This window comes from Macrobrachium nipponense, chromosome 24, assembly GCF_015104395.2.
Source record: "Macrobrachium nipponense isolate FS-2020 chromosome 24, ASM1510439v2, whole genome shotgun sequence".
NCBI classification, from domain to species: domain Eukaryota; kingdom Metazoa; phylum Arthropoda; class Malacostraca; order Decapoda; family Palaemonidae; genus Macrobrachium; species Macrobrachium nipponense.
Genome location: NC_061091.1, coordinates 17,532,850 through 17,548,373, shown reverse-complemented (window position 1 = coordinate 17,548,373; position 15,524 = coordinate 17,532,850). Strand labels below are relative to the sequence as shown.

At 32.7% G+C, this 15,524-nt stretch overlaps 1 protein-coding gene across 6 annotated transcripts in view; it reads right to left on the bottom strand.

The window, feature by feature from the left end:
• Positions 1 to 15,524, bottom strand: part of LOC135205487 (prestalk protein-like) — a 44,601-nt gene that overhangs the window by 13,737 nt on the left and 15,340 nt on the right. For all 6 annotated transcript variants that reach the window (XM_064236198.1, XM_064236201.1, XM_064236199.1 and 3 more), the window contains exons 7-12: positions 14,938 to 15,177; positions 13,427 to 13,573; positions 9,856 to 10,005; positions 4,177 to 4,305; positions 3,668 to 3,898; positions 1,353 to 1,847 (exon numbers count right to left, since the gene is read on the bottom strand). In XM_064236198.1, coding sequence (XP_064092268.1) covers positions 1,353 to 1,847; positions 3,668 to 3,898; positions 4,177 to 4,305; positions 9,856 to 10,005; positions 13,427 to 13,573; positions 14,938 to 15,177 — 1,392 coding nt within the window. The remainder of the gene's footprint in view (positions 1 to 1,352; positions 1,848 to 3,667; positions 3,899 to 4,176; positions 4,306 to 9,855; positions 10,006 to 13,426; positions 13,574 to 14,937; positions 15,178 to 15,524) is intronic.

The following is a 15,524-nucleotide window of genomic DNA, read 5'->3' as shown; positions in this document are numbered from 1 at the left end:
TTGAGTAGACACATGAATCAATCTGTACTCGGGGGTATGTTGAGTAGACACTGAATAAACCGTCCTTCGGGGTTATGTTGAGTTAGGACACATGAATAACCTGTCCTTCGGGGTATGTTGAGTAGACACATGAATAACCTGTCCTTCAGGGTATGTTGAGTAGACACATGAATAACCTGTCCTTCAGGGTATGTTGAGTAGACACATGAATAACCTGTCCTTCGGGGTATGTTGAGTAGACACATGAATAACCTGTCCTTCAGGGTATGTTGAGTAGTCTTGTGAATAACCTGTTCTTCAGTGTAAGTTGAGAAGAATCGTGAATAACCAACAGGTCGTACTGTTCTTCAGTGTATGTTGAGTACTCATGAATAACCTGTCCTTTAGGGTATGTTGAGTAGACTCGCGAATAACCTATTCCTCAGGGTGGTCTGTGGAGTAAACTCATGAATAACCTGCTCTTCAGGGTATATTGAGTAGACTCATGAATAACCTAGACGTTGTACTGCGTTGTTTTTCAGCGTCTGTTGACTAGTCTCATGAAAAACAGACAAGTGGAATCATCTATATTGAAGATTTAAAAGAACAGCGTTGTATAAGTACATAAAATAAACACAGCATCTGCATAAAAGTAACAATCAAAATGGGTCATGTGAAATGCAAAGCAATCCACATCGTTTATGTGACTCAAGAGCTCATTCCATCTACCCAGTAACACTCTCCATCGAGCTACATTTGGCCAAGTTGAAATAGTTACATTTAGTCAAGTTGAAACAGTTATATTCAGTCAATAGTTACATTCAGTCAAGTTGAAACCGTTACCTTCAGTCTAGTTGAAACAGTTACATTCAGTCAATAGTTATATTTAGTCAAGTTCAAATAGTTACATTCAGTCAATAGTTACATTTAGCCAAGGTGAAACAGTTACATTCAGTCAGTAGTTACATTTAGTCAAGGTGAAACAGTTACATTCAGTCAATATTTATATTTTATCAAGTTGAAACAGTCACATTGAGTTAATAGTTGCATTAAGTCAAGTTGAAACAGTTACATTCAGTCAATAGTTACATTAAGTCAAGTTGAAAACAGTGACAGTTTACATTCAGTCAATATTTGTTAACAGTTACATTCAGTAAATAGCATTTAGCTTAAAATATTTAGTCAAGTTGACATAGTTACATGTAGTCAAGTTGAAAAAATTACATTTAGTCATTAGTTACATTTAGTAAAGTTGAAATGAAATAGCTACTTTTAATCAAGTTGAAATAGTTACATTTAGTCAAGTTGAAATAAAATAGGTACTTTTAGTCAAGTTGAAATATTTCAATTTGAAAGCCCCTCCTGTTACGTACTTGCACAGCAGACACAGTTCGTTCCATTGCAAGTCCCGCTGGTCAGAATCTGACTGCAGTTAGTACCGATCCTACACTCCCCAGGGCACGAGTTGTTTTGTGGACATTGATTAGCCCCAGTTCCATTGTTGGTGAAGTTGGAACCAGAACCACCACCACCGCCAATTCCACCACCACTGGTATTGGAAGAACTACCATTGCCAAAACCACTGCCGCCGCCGCCCATTCCACTACCGCTGCCATTGGAAGAGGTGCCATTGCCAAAACCGCCGCCGCCGCCGCCGCCCATTCCACCACCACTGCTATTGGAAGAACTACCATTGCCAAAACTGCCATTCCCAGGGGGAGCAGTTGGAGGGATAAGAAGGCGACTTCCGCAGCATTTGCAACCAGCCCCACCGCACAAACCTGGGGTTTCGGTCTGGTTTGCAAGGCAGGTTGCACTGCAAGTCCCGTTTACGGCGGTGCAGTTATTTGTCTGGTTGCATGGTGCAACTGCAACGGAAATTTGATCGTCATACAACAAGTTGTTATAAGAATGTGATGTTGACTATTTTTCTTCTTTTGAACTGGAGGGCACAATATTGAAATTACCGTTGATGTACAATTCAACAACTATTATGGAACTGAAAGGCACAATATTGAAATTACCATTGATTTACAATTCAACAACATTATGGAACTGAAAGGCACAATATTGAAATGATCACTGATGTATAATTCAACAACTGTTATTGAAAGAATAATACTGTCTGTGGATTTCAATAATTTCCTGATTTACAAAAATGTGACGAGTTATAAGGTACTTTAGTGGCATAGAAAACCTAATTACCATAATGGCAAAACCCTGACAACACTGAATTTGGATGCATGATATTTGATAGATAAGAGCATGAAACTTTCACGACTATCCTCTTGTTTAATATAATTCTTCTTTAACTGGTGTTGACCTAAATGAAGACACCCTTTTGAATTTAGTGAACACAAATCTCTTCTTAATTAAACGGCAGAGTTTTTCAGTATGACACACCAGCGGTAACTAAACTCGGTTTGTTTCCATCTGTCCATCCGCCTATGGTGTTTGCGTATGGTAACACTGCGTCCCGGACTTTAGATAGTTACAATCAGCTTACATTCAACAATAATAACAATATCCTATTTCGAATATTAACGGTGTAATTCGCATACAGTAAATTATTAAAACACTTTTCAGTTGCAAATGTACACCCAGATATCCTTTTATTTACCTAAAACTTACACATAGCGTAACTATTTAAAGCCCGGGACGCAGTGTTACCATACAAAAACACCACAGGCAGATAGACAGATGGAAAAAAACAGAGTATAGACATGCTTTACCCACTTTCATCTTTTTATCTCTTAGAAATAAAAACTTCCAAGGAAAACGTTCATTTATCAGCAATGTGCCTTAAGACGTGAAATAAAATATGCCACTCTTTCATTTCTTATCTCTATTTTTGTTAATCTCACTCAGCTTTTTCTAGCCTAACTACAATATGCAACTGGAAATTGATGTTGTATCAAAATGGTTCAGTTTCTTGCCGTCTCTCACATAAGTTAGCTTCTCAAATTTAAAGATGCAAAACTTTCATATACCAACTATTTCATTCCCTGATATGACTATCTTTTCAATCTAGTCACTAGCCAGCCTAAAGGCCTGTCCCCTGTAGGAAACACTGTTTGAAAACAAAGTTTGCAAACAGTTTGAAAACTGTTTGCAAACCATTTTCACCACATATTTGTTTTCATCCAGAATGGAAAACATTTAGTGTTTCTGTGTGCATATGTATCTATACACATGTATAATGTATGTGATATACATTTTTATATATACGTGTATATATGTGCGTATACATAAATACATTTTCATACATATATTTAAATTCATACATGTATATACACTTATACATACGTAATTATATATATATATATATATATATATATATATATATATATGAACACACATATGTGCATAACATATTTACATATGTATATGTGCATGAGTATATATCTATATGTACACATATGAATATGTATACATGTGCGTATGCGTATGTGTGAGACACTCCTTTTTCTAAAAAAAAAACTAACTTGCCTAGAATCATAAGTTCTGTTGGAAAAGTTGGGTTGTCACTTCTACTGTCACTGCGTGTGCATTATATATATATATATATATATATATATATATATATATATATATATATATATATATATATACAATCACAGTGAAAATTTAACACTTTCAAATGAATGATCAGAACCAATCCCACCAAAATACAAGCCTGGCTTCTTACCTAAGGGAGCACAGCATCTGCAAGTTGTACTATTTTGGCACCCGTTGGGTATCTCACGCTGAGTCGCTGCGCAGACCTGAGTAGTGCAGTTCCCTCCCTGCTGTGAGCACGCGGCAAGCGTTGTGCAGCGCACCGGTACCGGGGGTGCCGTGGTGACTGGTACGGGAACTGGACCGGGACTGGGACTGGGACCGGGCGTCGGCCTTTGCGTTGGTGGTGGCGGATTTGGTGCTGGGGGCGAGACATGATACTACTCTTTAATATTAGTCTCTTTTCAAATGGTTAATTGATATCAGTCAAGTTTCTGAGGTGTGTAAAACACAGATGTACAATGAAATACAGAAGTTCTGGCATTTTAACTGTTTAACGTTTTGCAATAATTTCATATTGTTTCTCATTTTGATATATATATATATATATATATATATATATATATATATATATATATATATATATTACAAATAAATACACACACACACACACACAGTCTGAAGGCTGTCTGCACTTACTGTTAACACAGCACCTGCAACCGGTGCCTGTACAAAGATTGGCCACTTCATTTTGAGTTTTTGTGCATTTACTTTTGGTGCACTTCCCCTTTCTGTTTTGGCAGGCATTTGAGTTTGCGCAGTTATTTCCTTAATAATAATAGTAAAAAAATATGGTGATTAGAACAACGGATTAGTGGTTTTCTAACCTTGTATCATACTAATTTATGTTTTTTTTTATCTATTTATCTAATTCTTAATACATCTTTCTTTATCGTTTTAAGTGATCTCTTCTCCCTGTATTTTCTATTACCATCTGTAACTTCCTTTTTCAAATGAACGCCATATTCTTTTGAATGTTGAATTCATGTCAATGTTGGGTGCTTGTTCCATATGAATAGGGGGTTATCCTCTGAATAATAATAAGAATAATAATAACAATAATAATAACAATAATAATAATATCTGTTCATTAGGAGTTTATACTCAAAACCTTAGTGTTATCACTTTAATCAGTTGTACACAGAAGTTATGGCATAATTTAAGAGGAATTTTTACACTCGGGATATCTTTCCATTTTGGGATTATCTCTGATTGGCAATTCATAACAAAGTAACATCTTGGAAACACTGAGATACAAAATAACTGAAGCTGATGCCTTAAAATTTGAATCAAGCAAATTCTGAGATACAAAATAACTGAAGCTAATGTCGTAAAATTTCATACGACAAAATCGGAGATACAAAATCACTGAAGCTGGTGCCTTAAAATTTGAGTCAAGCAAAATTTTGAGATACAAAATAACTGAAGCTGATGCCATAAAATTTGAGACAATGAAATCTGAGATACAAAATAACTGAAGTGAAGCTGATGCCATAAAATTTGAGCAAGCAAAATCTGAGATACAAAATAAGTGAAGCTGATGCCTTTACATTTGAGACAGGCAAAATTCTGAGATACAAAATAACTGAAGCTGATGCCATAAAATTTGAGTCAACAGCTGCTGGAAAAAGTTAACGAAATCTTTCGTATTTTATCACTTCATTTTTAATATCCTATTCCACTGGGTTTCTTGGAAAAAAATTCCAATAGTATCTTTGATTTCCAATGTCTTTCTAGTCTAACTTTATACCACTGAATATGATAGCACTTCCTACTGAAGTCAATGGCATTGTTCGAAGATAACGTCTTCTTATTAAAACTCTGAATCAGTCTATACTTCTCTTGCTCTTCATGCAAGCTTTTCTCAGGAATAAGGAAACATTATACCCATTTTTCCTCTTCATTCCAAAGAAGGTTGCTTGAAGAGAAAGAGAGGTACGGACTGATTCAATGTCTCGATAAGATGACAGTGCTACGTACAATCCAACTGACTTCAGAAGAGAACACTATCTTATCCAGTGAAAATGAGTTAGAATACGAACAGTAAATTCAAAAGCAAATGAAATGATAAAAGAGGAAAACCTACAACATGAATATGTACAATATATATAACATTAATACTTGTATATATACATATATATACACTCACATTTATATGTGAACATATTTATAAATATATAATGTATAACTATAAATAAGTATATACATGCATATATATATGTATACATATATACAGTGGACCCCTTGTATTTGTGGGGAATGCGTTCCAGACTACACATTGCTAGAATCCACAAATACTTAGAAGCCCCTATAGAAATGCTAAGAACTGCCTATTTTGTTAATTAAATCTCAAGAAAAACCACCAAAAAATAAATACTGCAAATACGCGAATACAGAGAATGCGAATACAGAGGGTCCACTGTATACATACCAGAATATAGATGTTAAGAGAGATATAAGATTATATATATAGATATATATCTATATATATATATATATATAAGTTATATATCTATATATATAATATCGATATATATATTTATATATTTATATAGATAATATATATTATATATATATATATATATATATATATATATATAGATATATATATATATGTGTGTGTGTGTGTGTGTGTGTGTGTGTGTGTATAACTGAATCACGAAAATTTGGAATGTGATGAATATATAAATAAAGGTAGAAGCCATGAAGGAAAGTGAAACAATGGAGCGCTGCAAGATCTTTCGACTCAACATCCTTTACTTAGCAGACTGACAGATACGAGAACATGAGTGTACAAGGAAGGGTCGTATAAATGACAGATAGGGATTATAAAGGAAATAAGCATCTAGAATCCAACACACCTGGAGAATTAGTAACCTTCCCAAACAAAACATGGAAATAATGTAAGAGGTTTACAAAAAGATTAAGTCCAACTGCTCAGAAACAGGGACAAGACAATTAAAGGATTATATAGGGCGGCAAGTGCTCACATTCAAATTTTTGGTTAAAAAAACTTTTTTTTGTAAGATAAACTTATTTGCAAAAATATATCTTGAACATACATGTACAAAGAAAATATCTATAAGGCAACTAATTTGTATTTAAGTCTGTGATTGTATCTTTGACGTCATTCTTAAACATGTTACTTATGCATGGGTCTAAATAAAATAGGCCATGGCTGACATTAAAATTACAATGGGAAGCAAGTTGTATGATGGTAGATTCTAAAAGATTCCATGATAAGATAGCTTTTGATCTTGCAATTACTGAACAGCCAATCCAATTTATCCGGTGGTTATTTTCACTTAAATGAATGAATGTTTCATTGGATGTTTGCCTAGTTTTGACAGAATATTTATGCTGCTTAATTCTTACTTATAAACCCTTGCAAAATTGACTGATATAGAAGGAGGGGCAGTCCGTACATGGAATTTTACATATTTTGTTGTTTTTCTTGGGGCCATTTTCTATTAGTATTCCTTTTAGTGTATTAATATAGAGAAAAACAAGATTGACCTTAAAAGATTTTACCAATGATTTTACAGTTTTGAAACCGTTAAAATAAGTCAAGCTGAGAATGTTCTTAGAAATTTCTTTCTCCGTGTTACACTATAAAACTTTTTGTGGGCTTTGTAGAACAAATATCTAATATATGTGAAGGATAACATAAATCTTTCCCTATTTTTCTTATGTATTCAATTTCTTGATCCAAATATTGGCTACTGACAATGTGCAATGCTCGTAAAAACAGAAGAAAAAATTGATATTTTGATATTAAGATGGTGGCCTGAATATCAATGGACATAAGTTAAGTTGTTGGTTGGTTTCCTATATATATACTGCATTTAAATTGAAATGGTTCTCTATGTATCAAAACATCTAAGAAAGGGAGACAACTGATTTTTTAATTCTGAAGTAAACTTTATCAATGGTACCTGGTTGTATAATTTACAGAGTAAATCATTTACATCAGTACCAGCAGGCAAAGCAGCTAAAGTATCATCAACATATCTATACCACTTTGAAGGAATATAAATGATATTAGGTAAATAGCGTTTTTTAAAGAATTCTTTATACAAGTTTGAGAGGAGTGGTAATAAAGGGTTGCCCATTGCCATACCAAATATTTGTTGATAAAATTCACCATTGAATATAAAGTTACAATCACAAATGCACAACCTAGTGAGTGAAATAATCTGACTTACAGGTACAGGTAATTCATGCTGGGTTAGTTCGTTACGAAGATACTCTAAAATAGAATCTATAGGGACTTTAGTGAAAAGAGAACATACATCAAAACTATCAGTGGGACAAAAATATTTTTCGAATTTACTTAGGGATGACGCAATCATTTTGTCCCACTGATAGATTTGTTAGTTTTTGATGTATGTTCTCTTTTTACTAAAGTCCCTATAGATTCTATTTTAGAGTATCTTCGTAAAGAACTAACCCAGCATGAATTACCTCTAACTGTGTCACTTAATTTCACTCACAAGGTTGTGCATTTGTGATTGTAAGTTTATATTCAATCGTGAATTTTATCAACAAATATTTGGCATGGCAATGGCCAACCCTTTATCACCACTCCTCTCAAACTTGTATATAGAATTATTTGAAAAACGCTATTTACCTAATATTATTTAGATTCCTTTAAAGTGGTGTAGATATGTTGATGATGTGTTAGCTGTTTTGCCTGCTGGTATTAATGTAAATGATTTACTCTCTGAATAATATAACCAGGTACCATCGATTAAATTTAGAATTAGTAAAAGACAATTGCCTCCCTTTCTTAGATGTTTTGATAATAGAGAACTATTTCAATGTAAATTTAGTATTTATAGGAAACCAACCAACAACTTAACTTATGTCTATTTTTATTCAGGCCACCATCTTAATATCAAAATATCAATTTTTTCTTCTATGTTTTTACGAGCATTACGCATTGTTAGTCCCCAATATTTGGATCAAGATTATGAAAACATAAGAAAAATACAGAAAGATTTATGTTATCTTTCACATATATTAGATATTTGTTATACAAAGCCCACAAAAAGTTTTATAGTGTTACACGGAGAAAGAAATTTCTAAAAACATTCTCAGCTTGACTTATTTTAACGGTTTCAAAACTATAAAATCATTGTTAAAATCTTTTTAGGTCAACCTCGTTTTTTCCTATAATAACACACTAAAAGAAATACTAATCAAAAATGGCCCCAAGAAAAACAACAACATTATATATAAAATTCTAGCAAGAGCTTAAAAGTAAGAATTAAACAGTATAAATATTCTGTCAAAACTGGGCAAGCATCCAATGCAATATTCATTCATTTAAGTGAAAATAACCACCTGATAAATTGGATTGGCTGTTCAGTAATTGCAAGATCAAAAGCTATCTTATCATGAAAATTTTTAGAATCTACCATTGTACAACTTGCTTCCCATTGTAATTTTAATGTCAGCCGTGGCCTATTTTATTTAGACCCATGCATAAGTAACATGTTTAAGAATGACCTCAAAGATACAATCACAGACTTGAATAAAAATTAGTTGCCTTATAGATATTTTCTTTGTACATGTATGTTCAAGATATGTTTTTGTGAATAAGTTTATCTTACCAAAAAAAAAAAGTTTTTTTTTACCAAAAATTTGAATGTGGGCATTTGCCGCCCTATATAATCCTTTAATTGTCTTGTCCCTGTTTCTGAGCAGTTGGACTTAATCTTTTTGAAAACCTCTTACATTATATCCATGTTTTGTTAGGTAGGGAAGGTTACTAATTCTCCAGGTGAGTCGGATTCTAGGAACTTATTTCCTTTATAATCCCTATCTGTCATTTATACGACCCTTCCTTGTACACTCATGTTCTCGTATCTGTCAGTCTGCTAAGTAAAGGACGTTGAGTCGAAAGATCTTGCAGCGCTACATTGTTTTACTTTCTTTCATGGCTTCTACTTTTTATATATATATATATATATATATATATATATATATATATATATATATATATATATATGTGTGTGTGTGTGTGTGTGTGTGTGTGTGTGTGTGTGTGTGTTTGTAATATTATATTACACACATATACTATGTATATATATATATATATATATATATATATATATATATATATATATATATGTATATATATATATATACATATATATATATATATATATATATATATATATATATATATATATATACATATATATGTGTTTGTGTGTGTTGAGAATGTTTTCTGCAGAAATATACCACGAACTAAGGCGATCGCAAAGCAAACAGATTATTTACAAAGGAATCAAACTACATTTCCTTTCTCACCAGGACCAGGAGTAGTGACAACACCACCAGCGCAGCATCTGCAACCATTCGTTTTGCAGAGACCAGCTTGTTCAGTTTCGTTGGCTTTGCAATTGGTTTTAGTGCATGCACCTCCTGCATTCGTGCAAGCTTTCGATTTCTTGCAGTCACCTATGAAGAGACAAAAATTGACTGGTTATACTGCAAATTAAAATCTGTAACGCTGAAGTGTTTTTAAGTTATTTGTATAAATCTCGTGAAATATCGTCGGTATACTATACTCTGTTTTTTCCATCTGTCCAGCCGCCTGTGGTGTTTCCGCATGGTAACACTGCGTCCCGGGCTTTAAATAATATCCTATTTCGATTATTAACGGTGAAATTCGCATACAGTAAATTATTAAAACTATTTAAAGCCCGGGACGCAGTGTTACCCTGCGCGACCACCACAGGCGGATGGACAGATGGAAAAAAACAGAGTATAGTGTCAAGGGTGAAAATCTTATATACTCTACACATACTCCCGATCTATCTGCTTTCAGTTACAGAGCATTCATTCAACAAAGCTTCTGAACACTAAGAAACATCTGTAACAGAATCTCCTGATTTTCCTCAAAACCTGAGACTATAGGACATACGCAACGTCTCTCTTCTCAGAGTTACAGTGCGTATTCCACAAAGCTTCTGAACATTTAGAAAACATCTGTAACAGGATAATTCTAAGTACAAAGACCTACCGTACATGAAGATACTAGGGTGGACACCTTCCATTCACATTTGCATAAGACCAATAGCATTCTTAACTTTCTTAAAATGGAATGCAAGGCACAACACAATATGTTACGAATGTTGTCTTTGTCCAGTCATTTTTCCCTTTAAAAGCGCTTGTATGTAGGCTATGTTTGCATAAATCACTGGTAGTAAGCTTTCTAACATCACTGTACAAGAAAAGACAGGCCAGAATTTTATTGCTAAAATGGAAAATGGACCCGTCTAAACCTTCAGTTCAACTAATTCTGATTATTATTCTTGACTGTCCTTATACGACTGCAGTTTTTCAAGTCTGACTCTTAATACAGACATTGGTAAACAATCACTGCATGGTCCTTTTGAGGACTCATCTTCAGGCCTTAAATTTGTTGGATGCCATTACATATTTTTGCCTAATATACGCAATTTTACAAATAACTGCCTACAGAACAACCACACCACACCATATAACTCTGTGTTTCAAACATACTTTTGTATTTCTACGGAAAAGAGTAAAAATAGACATCTTTTTCTATGCCCCCCCCCCAATAAATGTAAAAGAAAATATCTTCTTTAACCCTAAGTACAGGTAAAAATAAAAATCTTTTTCAATGCCCTGAATAACTTTAAAATTAGAAATTTTATTCTATGTCACAAGTAACTGAAAAAGTAAAAATCTTCTCTATGCCCTAAGTACCTGTACAATTAGAAATCTTTGTCCGTGCCCCAAGTAACTGTAAAGGAAACCTAATTTTCATACCCCAACTGTAAAAATATATTTTTCTATACCACAAGTCATTGTAAAAATAGAAATCTTTTTCTATGCCCAACTGTAAAAATATCAATATTTTTCTGTGCCCCAATTAACTGTAAAGATAGAACTCCTTTCTATAAGCCAAGTGTAAAAATATAAATCTTTTCTATGCCACAAGTCACTGTAAAAATAAAAATCTTTTTTGACCCAAATAACTGTAAAAAGTAAAAATCTTTTTCTGTTCCTTAAGTACCTATAAAAATAAAAACAATTTCATGTCCCATGTAACTGTAAAGATAGAAACATTTTCTATGCCCAACTTTAAAAATATAAATATTTTTTTCATGCCCCCAATTACCTGTAAAAAAAAATATTTTATAACCCACGTAGTAAATGTAAAAATATAAATATTTTATGTGCCTAAGTAACTTTAAAAACAAAATTCACATTCTATGACCCAACTGTAAAAATATAAATATTTTTCTATACCACGTAAAATTATTTTTTATGACTCAAATATGTAGTAACTGTTAAAATATACGTATTTTTCTATGCCCAAGTAACGGTAAAAATAAAAATCTTTTTCCATCACCCAGCTGTAAAAACATAAATATTTTCTGTGCCCCAACTGTAAAAATATAACTATTTTTTCTATACCCCAAATGTAAAAATATAAACATATTTCTATGGCCTAAGTAGTACCTGTAAAAATATAAATAAGTTTCTATGCCATAAATAACTGTAAAAATCTAAATCTTTTTCTATGACCCCACAACTGTGAAAATATAAATATTTTTTCTATGTTCCACCTGTGAAAATATAAGTATTTTTCAATGCCCCCCAGTAACTGTAAAAATATAAATATATTTCTATGCCCCAACTGTAAAAATATAAATATTTTTCTTTTTCTATGCCTAAGTAACTAAAAACGTAAATATTTTCCTATGATTCAACTATTTATATGCATATATACATATATATATATATATATATATATATATATATATATATATATATATATATATATGTATATATGCATATAATAATTAGAAAATATGAAGCAATTTCAAAAAGCTGGTTAACAGTGAAAAAGCCATTCTATTCAATGAATGTTGTATCCGTGAAAAATTGTGCCCTAGAAGTATATATATATATATATATATATATATATATATATATATATATATATATATATATATATATATATATATATATATATATATGAAAAACTTGATCACGAAATATATAAAACGTGATGCTATGTATAAATAAAGTTGATGCCATCACCTTTATATATATATATATATATATATATATATATATATATATATATATATATATATATATATATATATGATATATATATATATATATATATATATATTATATATATATATATATATATATTTATATATATATATATATATATATATATATATATTCTACACCAAAAGTCACTTTAAAAATAGAAATCTCTATCCCTATTGTTAAAATATATATATTTTTCTGTGCCACAAGTCACCTTATATATATATATATATATATATATATATATATATATATATATATATATATATATATATATATTATATATATACATCTATACCAAAAGTCACTGTAAAAATAGAAATCTTTTTCTATGCCCAATTGTAAAAATATATATATTTTTCTGTGCCACAAGTCACTGTAAAAACAGAAATTTTTTCCTATGCCTCAAGTAGCTGTAAAAATAGAAATAATTTTCTATGCTCCAAGTAACTGTAAAACTAGCAACCTTTTTCTAAGCTCTACCTGTAAAAGTATAAATATTTTTCTATGCCATAAGTCACTGTAAAAATGCAAATCTTTTTATGACCAAAGAAACTGTAAAAATACAAATAGTATTCTTCTACGACACAAGTAAATGTAAAAATATACTACATATTTTTCAATGCCACAAATCACTGTAACCATAGAAACCATTTTCTATGCACCAATTGTAAAAATAGTATAAATATTTCTTTTGCCACAAGTCAACTGTGAATATGGAAATCTTTCTGTTCGCCCAAGTAACTACAAAAATAGAACTAAAAGATTTTGGAAGACTTACTGTTGCGAGCACAGCACCTGCATCCATCTGTGCAGAGACCTGGAAGTTCTTGTTTCTTTTTGCTACAGGTTTTTTTTGTGCATTTGCCCTTGCTGCTTGTGCAGGTAGGGGAAGCTGTACACCGTGTAGGAGGAGGAGGAACAGTACCTGTTTGATAATGAGAAACAAAAAACAGGAAGGTTAAGGTAAGAAATTGAAATAATCGTCAAAGTTCCTCTTAATTGCTATGGGTGAATTCTAGACCTATCACAACTCTACATTGATTTTATTAGGTCATAAGCAAAGAAATTGAAATAATCATCAAAGTTCCTCTTAATTACTGTAGGTGAATTCTAGACCTATCACAACTCTACCTTGATTTTATTAGGTCATAAGCAATCATGAAGCTTCTTTTTAAATGGAAATACTAAAAATCTTTAGAGAACAAACTAAATACTTTCATGTAGGAGTTCTTTTCAGCAAGAGCTAGATTTGGCTGCTGAAACTAGGTTGGAAGGTTGGTAACTCGTGACTAGATTGGTGCATGGGTGGACCACCCCACTCACTGGTCACTGTCAAGCATTGGCTCCTTTAGCACCATGGGCTGAGCGGGGTGGTTGAGGAGGGATTAAAACAAAGGGCTCCTGATCTGATCATCCGAGAATACAAACCCTTACCTTTTATGTAAGAGACTCACTCATTAGGTGGGAAAATAAAATAAGTCTCCAAGCTGACTGGCAAGCTGAGTCTACAACCCTGGCCATGATTTTAATGACTTGTGCCCTCCCATACAATCTAGCATAGGGATGAATGAAAAATAGTCCCAGTTTCCCAACACCCGCTCACCCACCAACAGTTAAGCAACTTGTTACCAAGTTTCAACAGCTAATTCCAACTGAAGCTGAGATGATGTTCTGTATTCTCATGGGAACACTGTCATTTTTGTGATTATTAGGAATGAAAGGGAATGCTACTGTATACTTCCAACAGGTAAGTTTTGTGTTAAAAAAAGAATGACAAAATCAGCAGCCCACTGCAGGATTGAGATTGGTAAATTAATGCGATTTCTAATCTGCCTCGAGTGAATTACAGTACATATATTTGTTTTCAAAAATATAAATTACTGCCTCTTATTTTTTTTAAACCTGGCAATGTTGTAAACATTAAATGTCACCACATCGCATAATATCGTAAGTCTCTAGTTTTCCAATTAAGAATGGAATATGGTCCAGTGATTTAACAGCTTGAGTCTTGGGTAAGATCATAACAAAGCAGTTTCTATATTTTATCCTTAATATCCTTTAATTCTTCAAACACACTATCAGGCAACTTTGCCTCTGATGACCACAGACCAAAAGCTTCTCACATCCTCCACCTGGTCATCACATTTCATCCACTGGAGTCAAGAGTTTGCCTGCATTACAACCTAAACTGCTGTTATTCAAAAACAACTCACTGGGGTGTTACCCACTGCCCTCACATTATACTGAACAAGGAACTGAAGTGACTACGAAAGACTCAAAAACACTTACTAGTACCGCAACACTCGCAGCCTTTTTTACAGCCAGACATTGCTCCAGTGGTGCAAGAACCTGATGAAACACAGGATCCGCTGGACCTCGTGCATTTCTTGGTTTGTTTACATGTGCTTGAAGTACAGCAGCTGCACGAACCACCTTTGCACCCTTTGGGAATCTCTGTTTCACCTGACTGGCAGCCACCCTCCTTACAGCTTCCACCTTTCCTACTGCATTTCTTTTTTGCAGTACATGCTGAAAAAAGGCAGTGCCCAATACACGTTTCTGTACCTTTGTCATGTACCATCAGCGAGTGATAATTTTTGGTGGCAATAATAATGTAACAATATTTTTTTTTATTTATCAGATGTAAGGATCATTGTTTTATTACTGTCTAAATCTGGAGGTCCTAATTAGTTGCTGAATACAAGATCAAGACAGTGGAAAATGAGTGGTATTCTCATCAATAACCAGTTAAGTCCATAATAAATGTTGTTGGTGAAGTATAGCCATAGGCAATATGTATTCTAAATAGTCTGAATAATTTTTTCCAAGTTCTACTAAAATATGAACTCTTTGAAATGAAAATTATAACTGGTCAC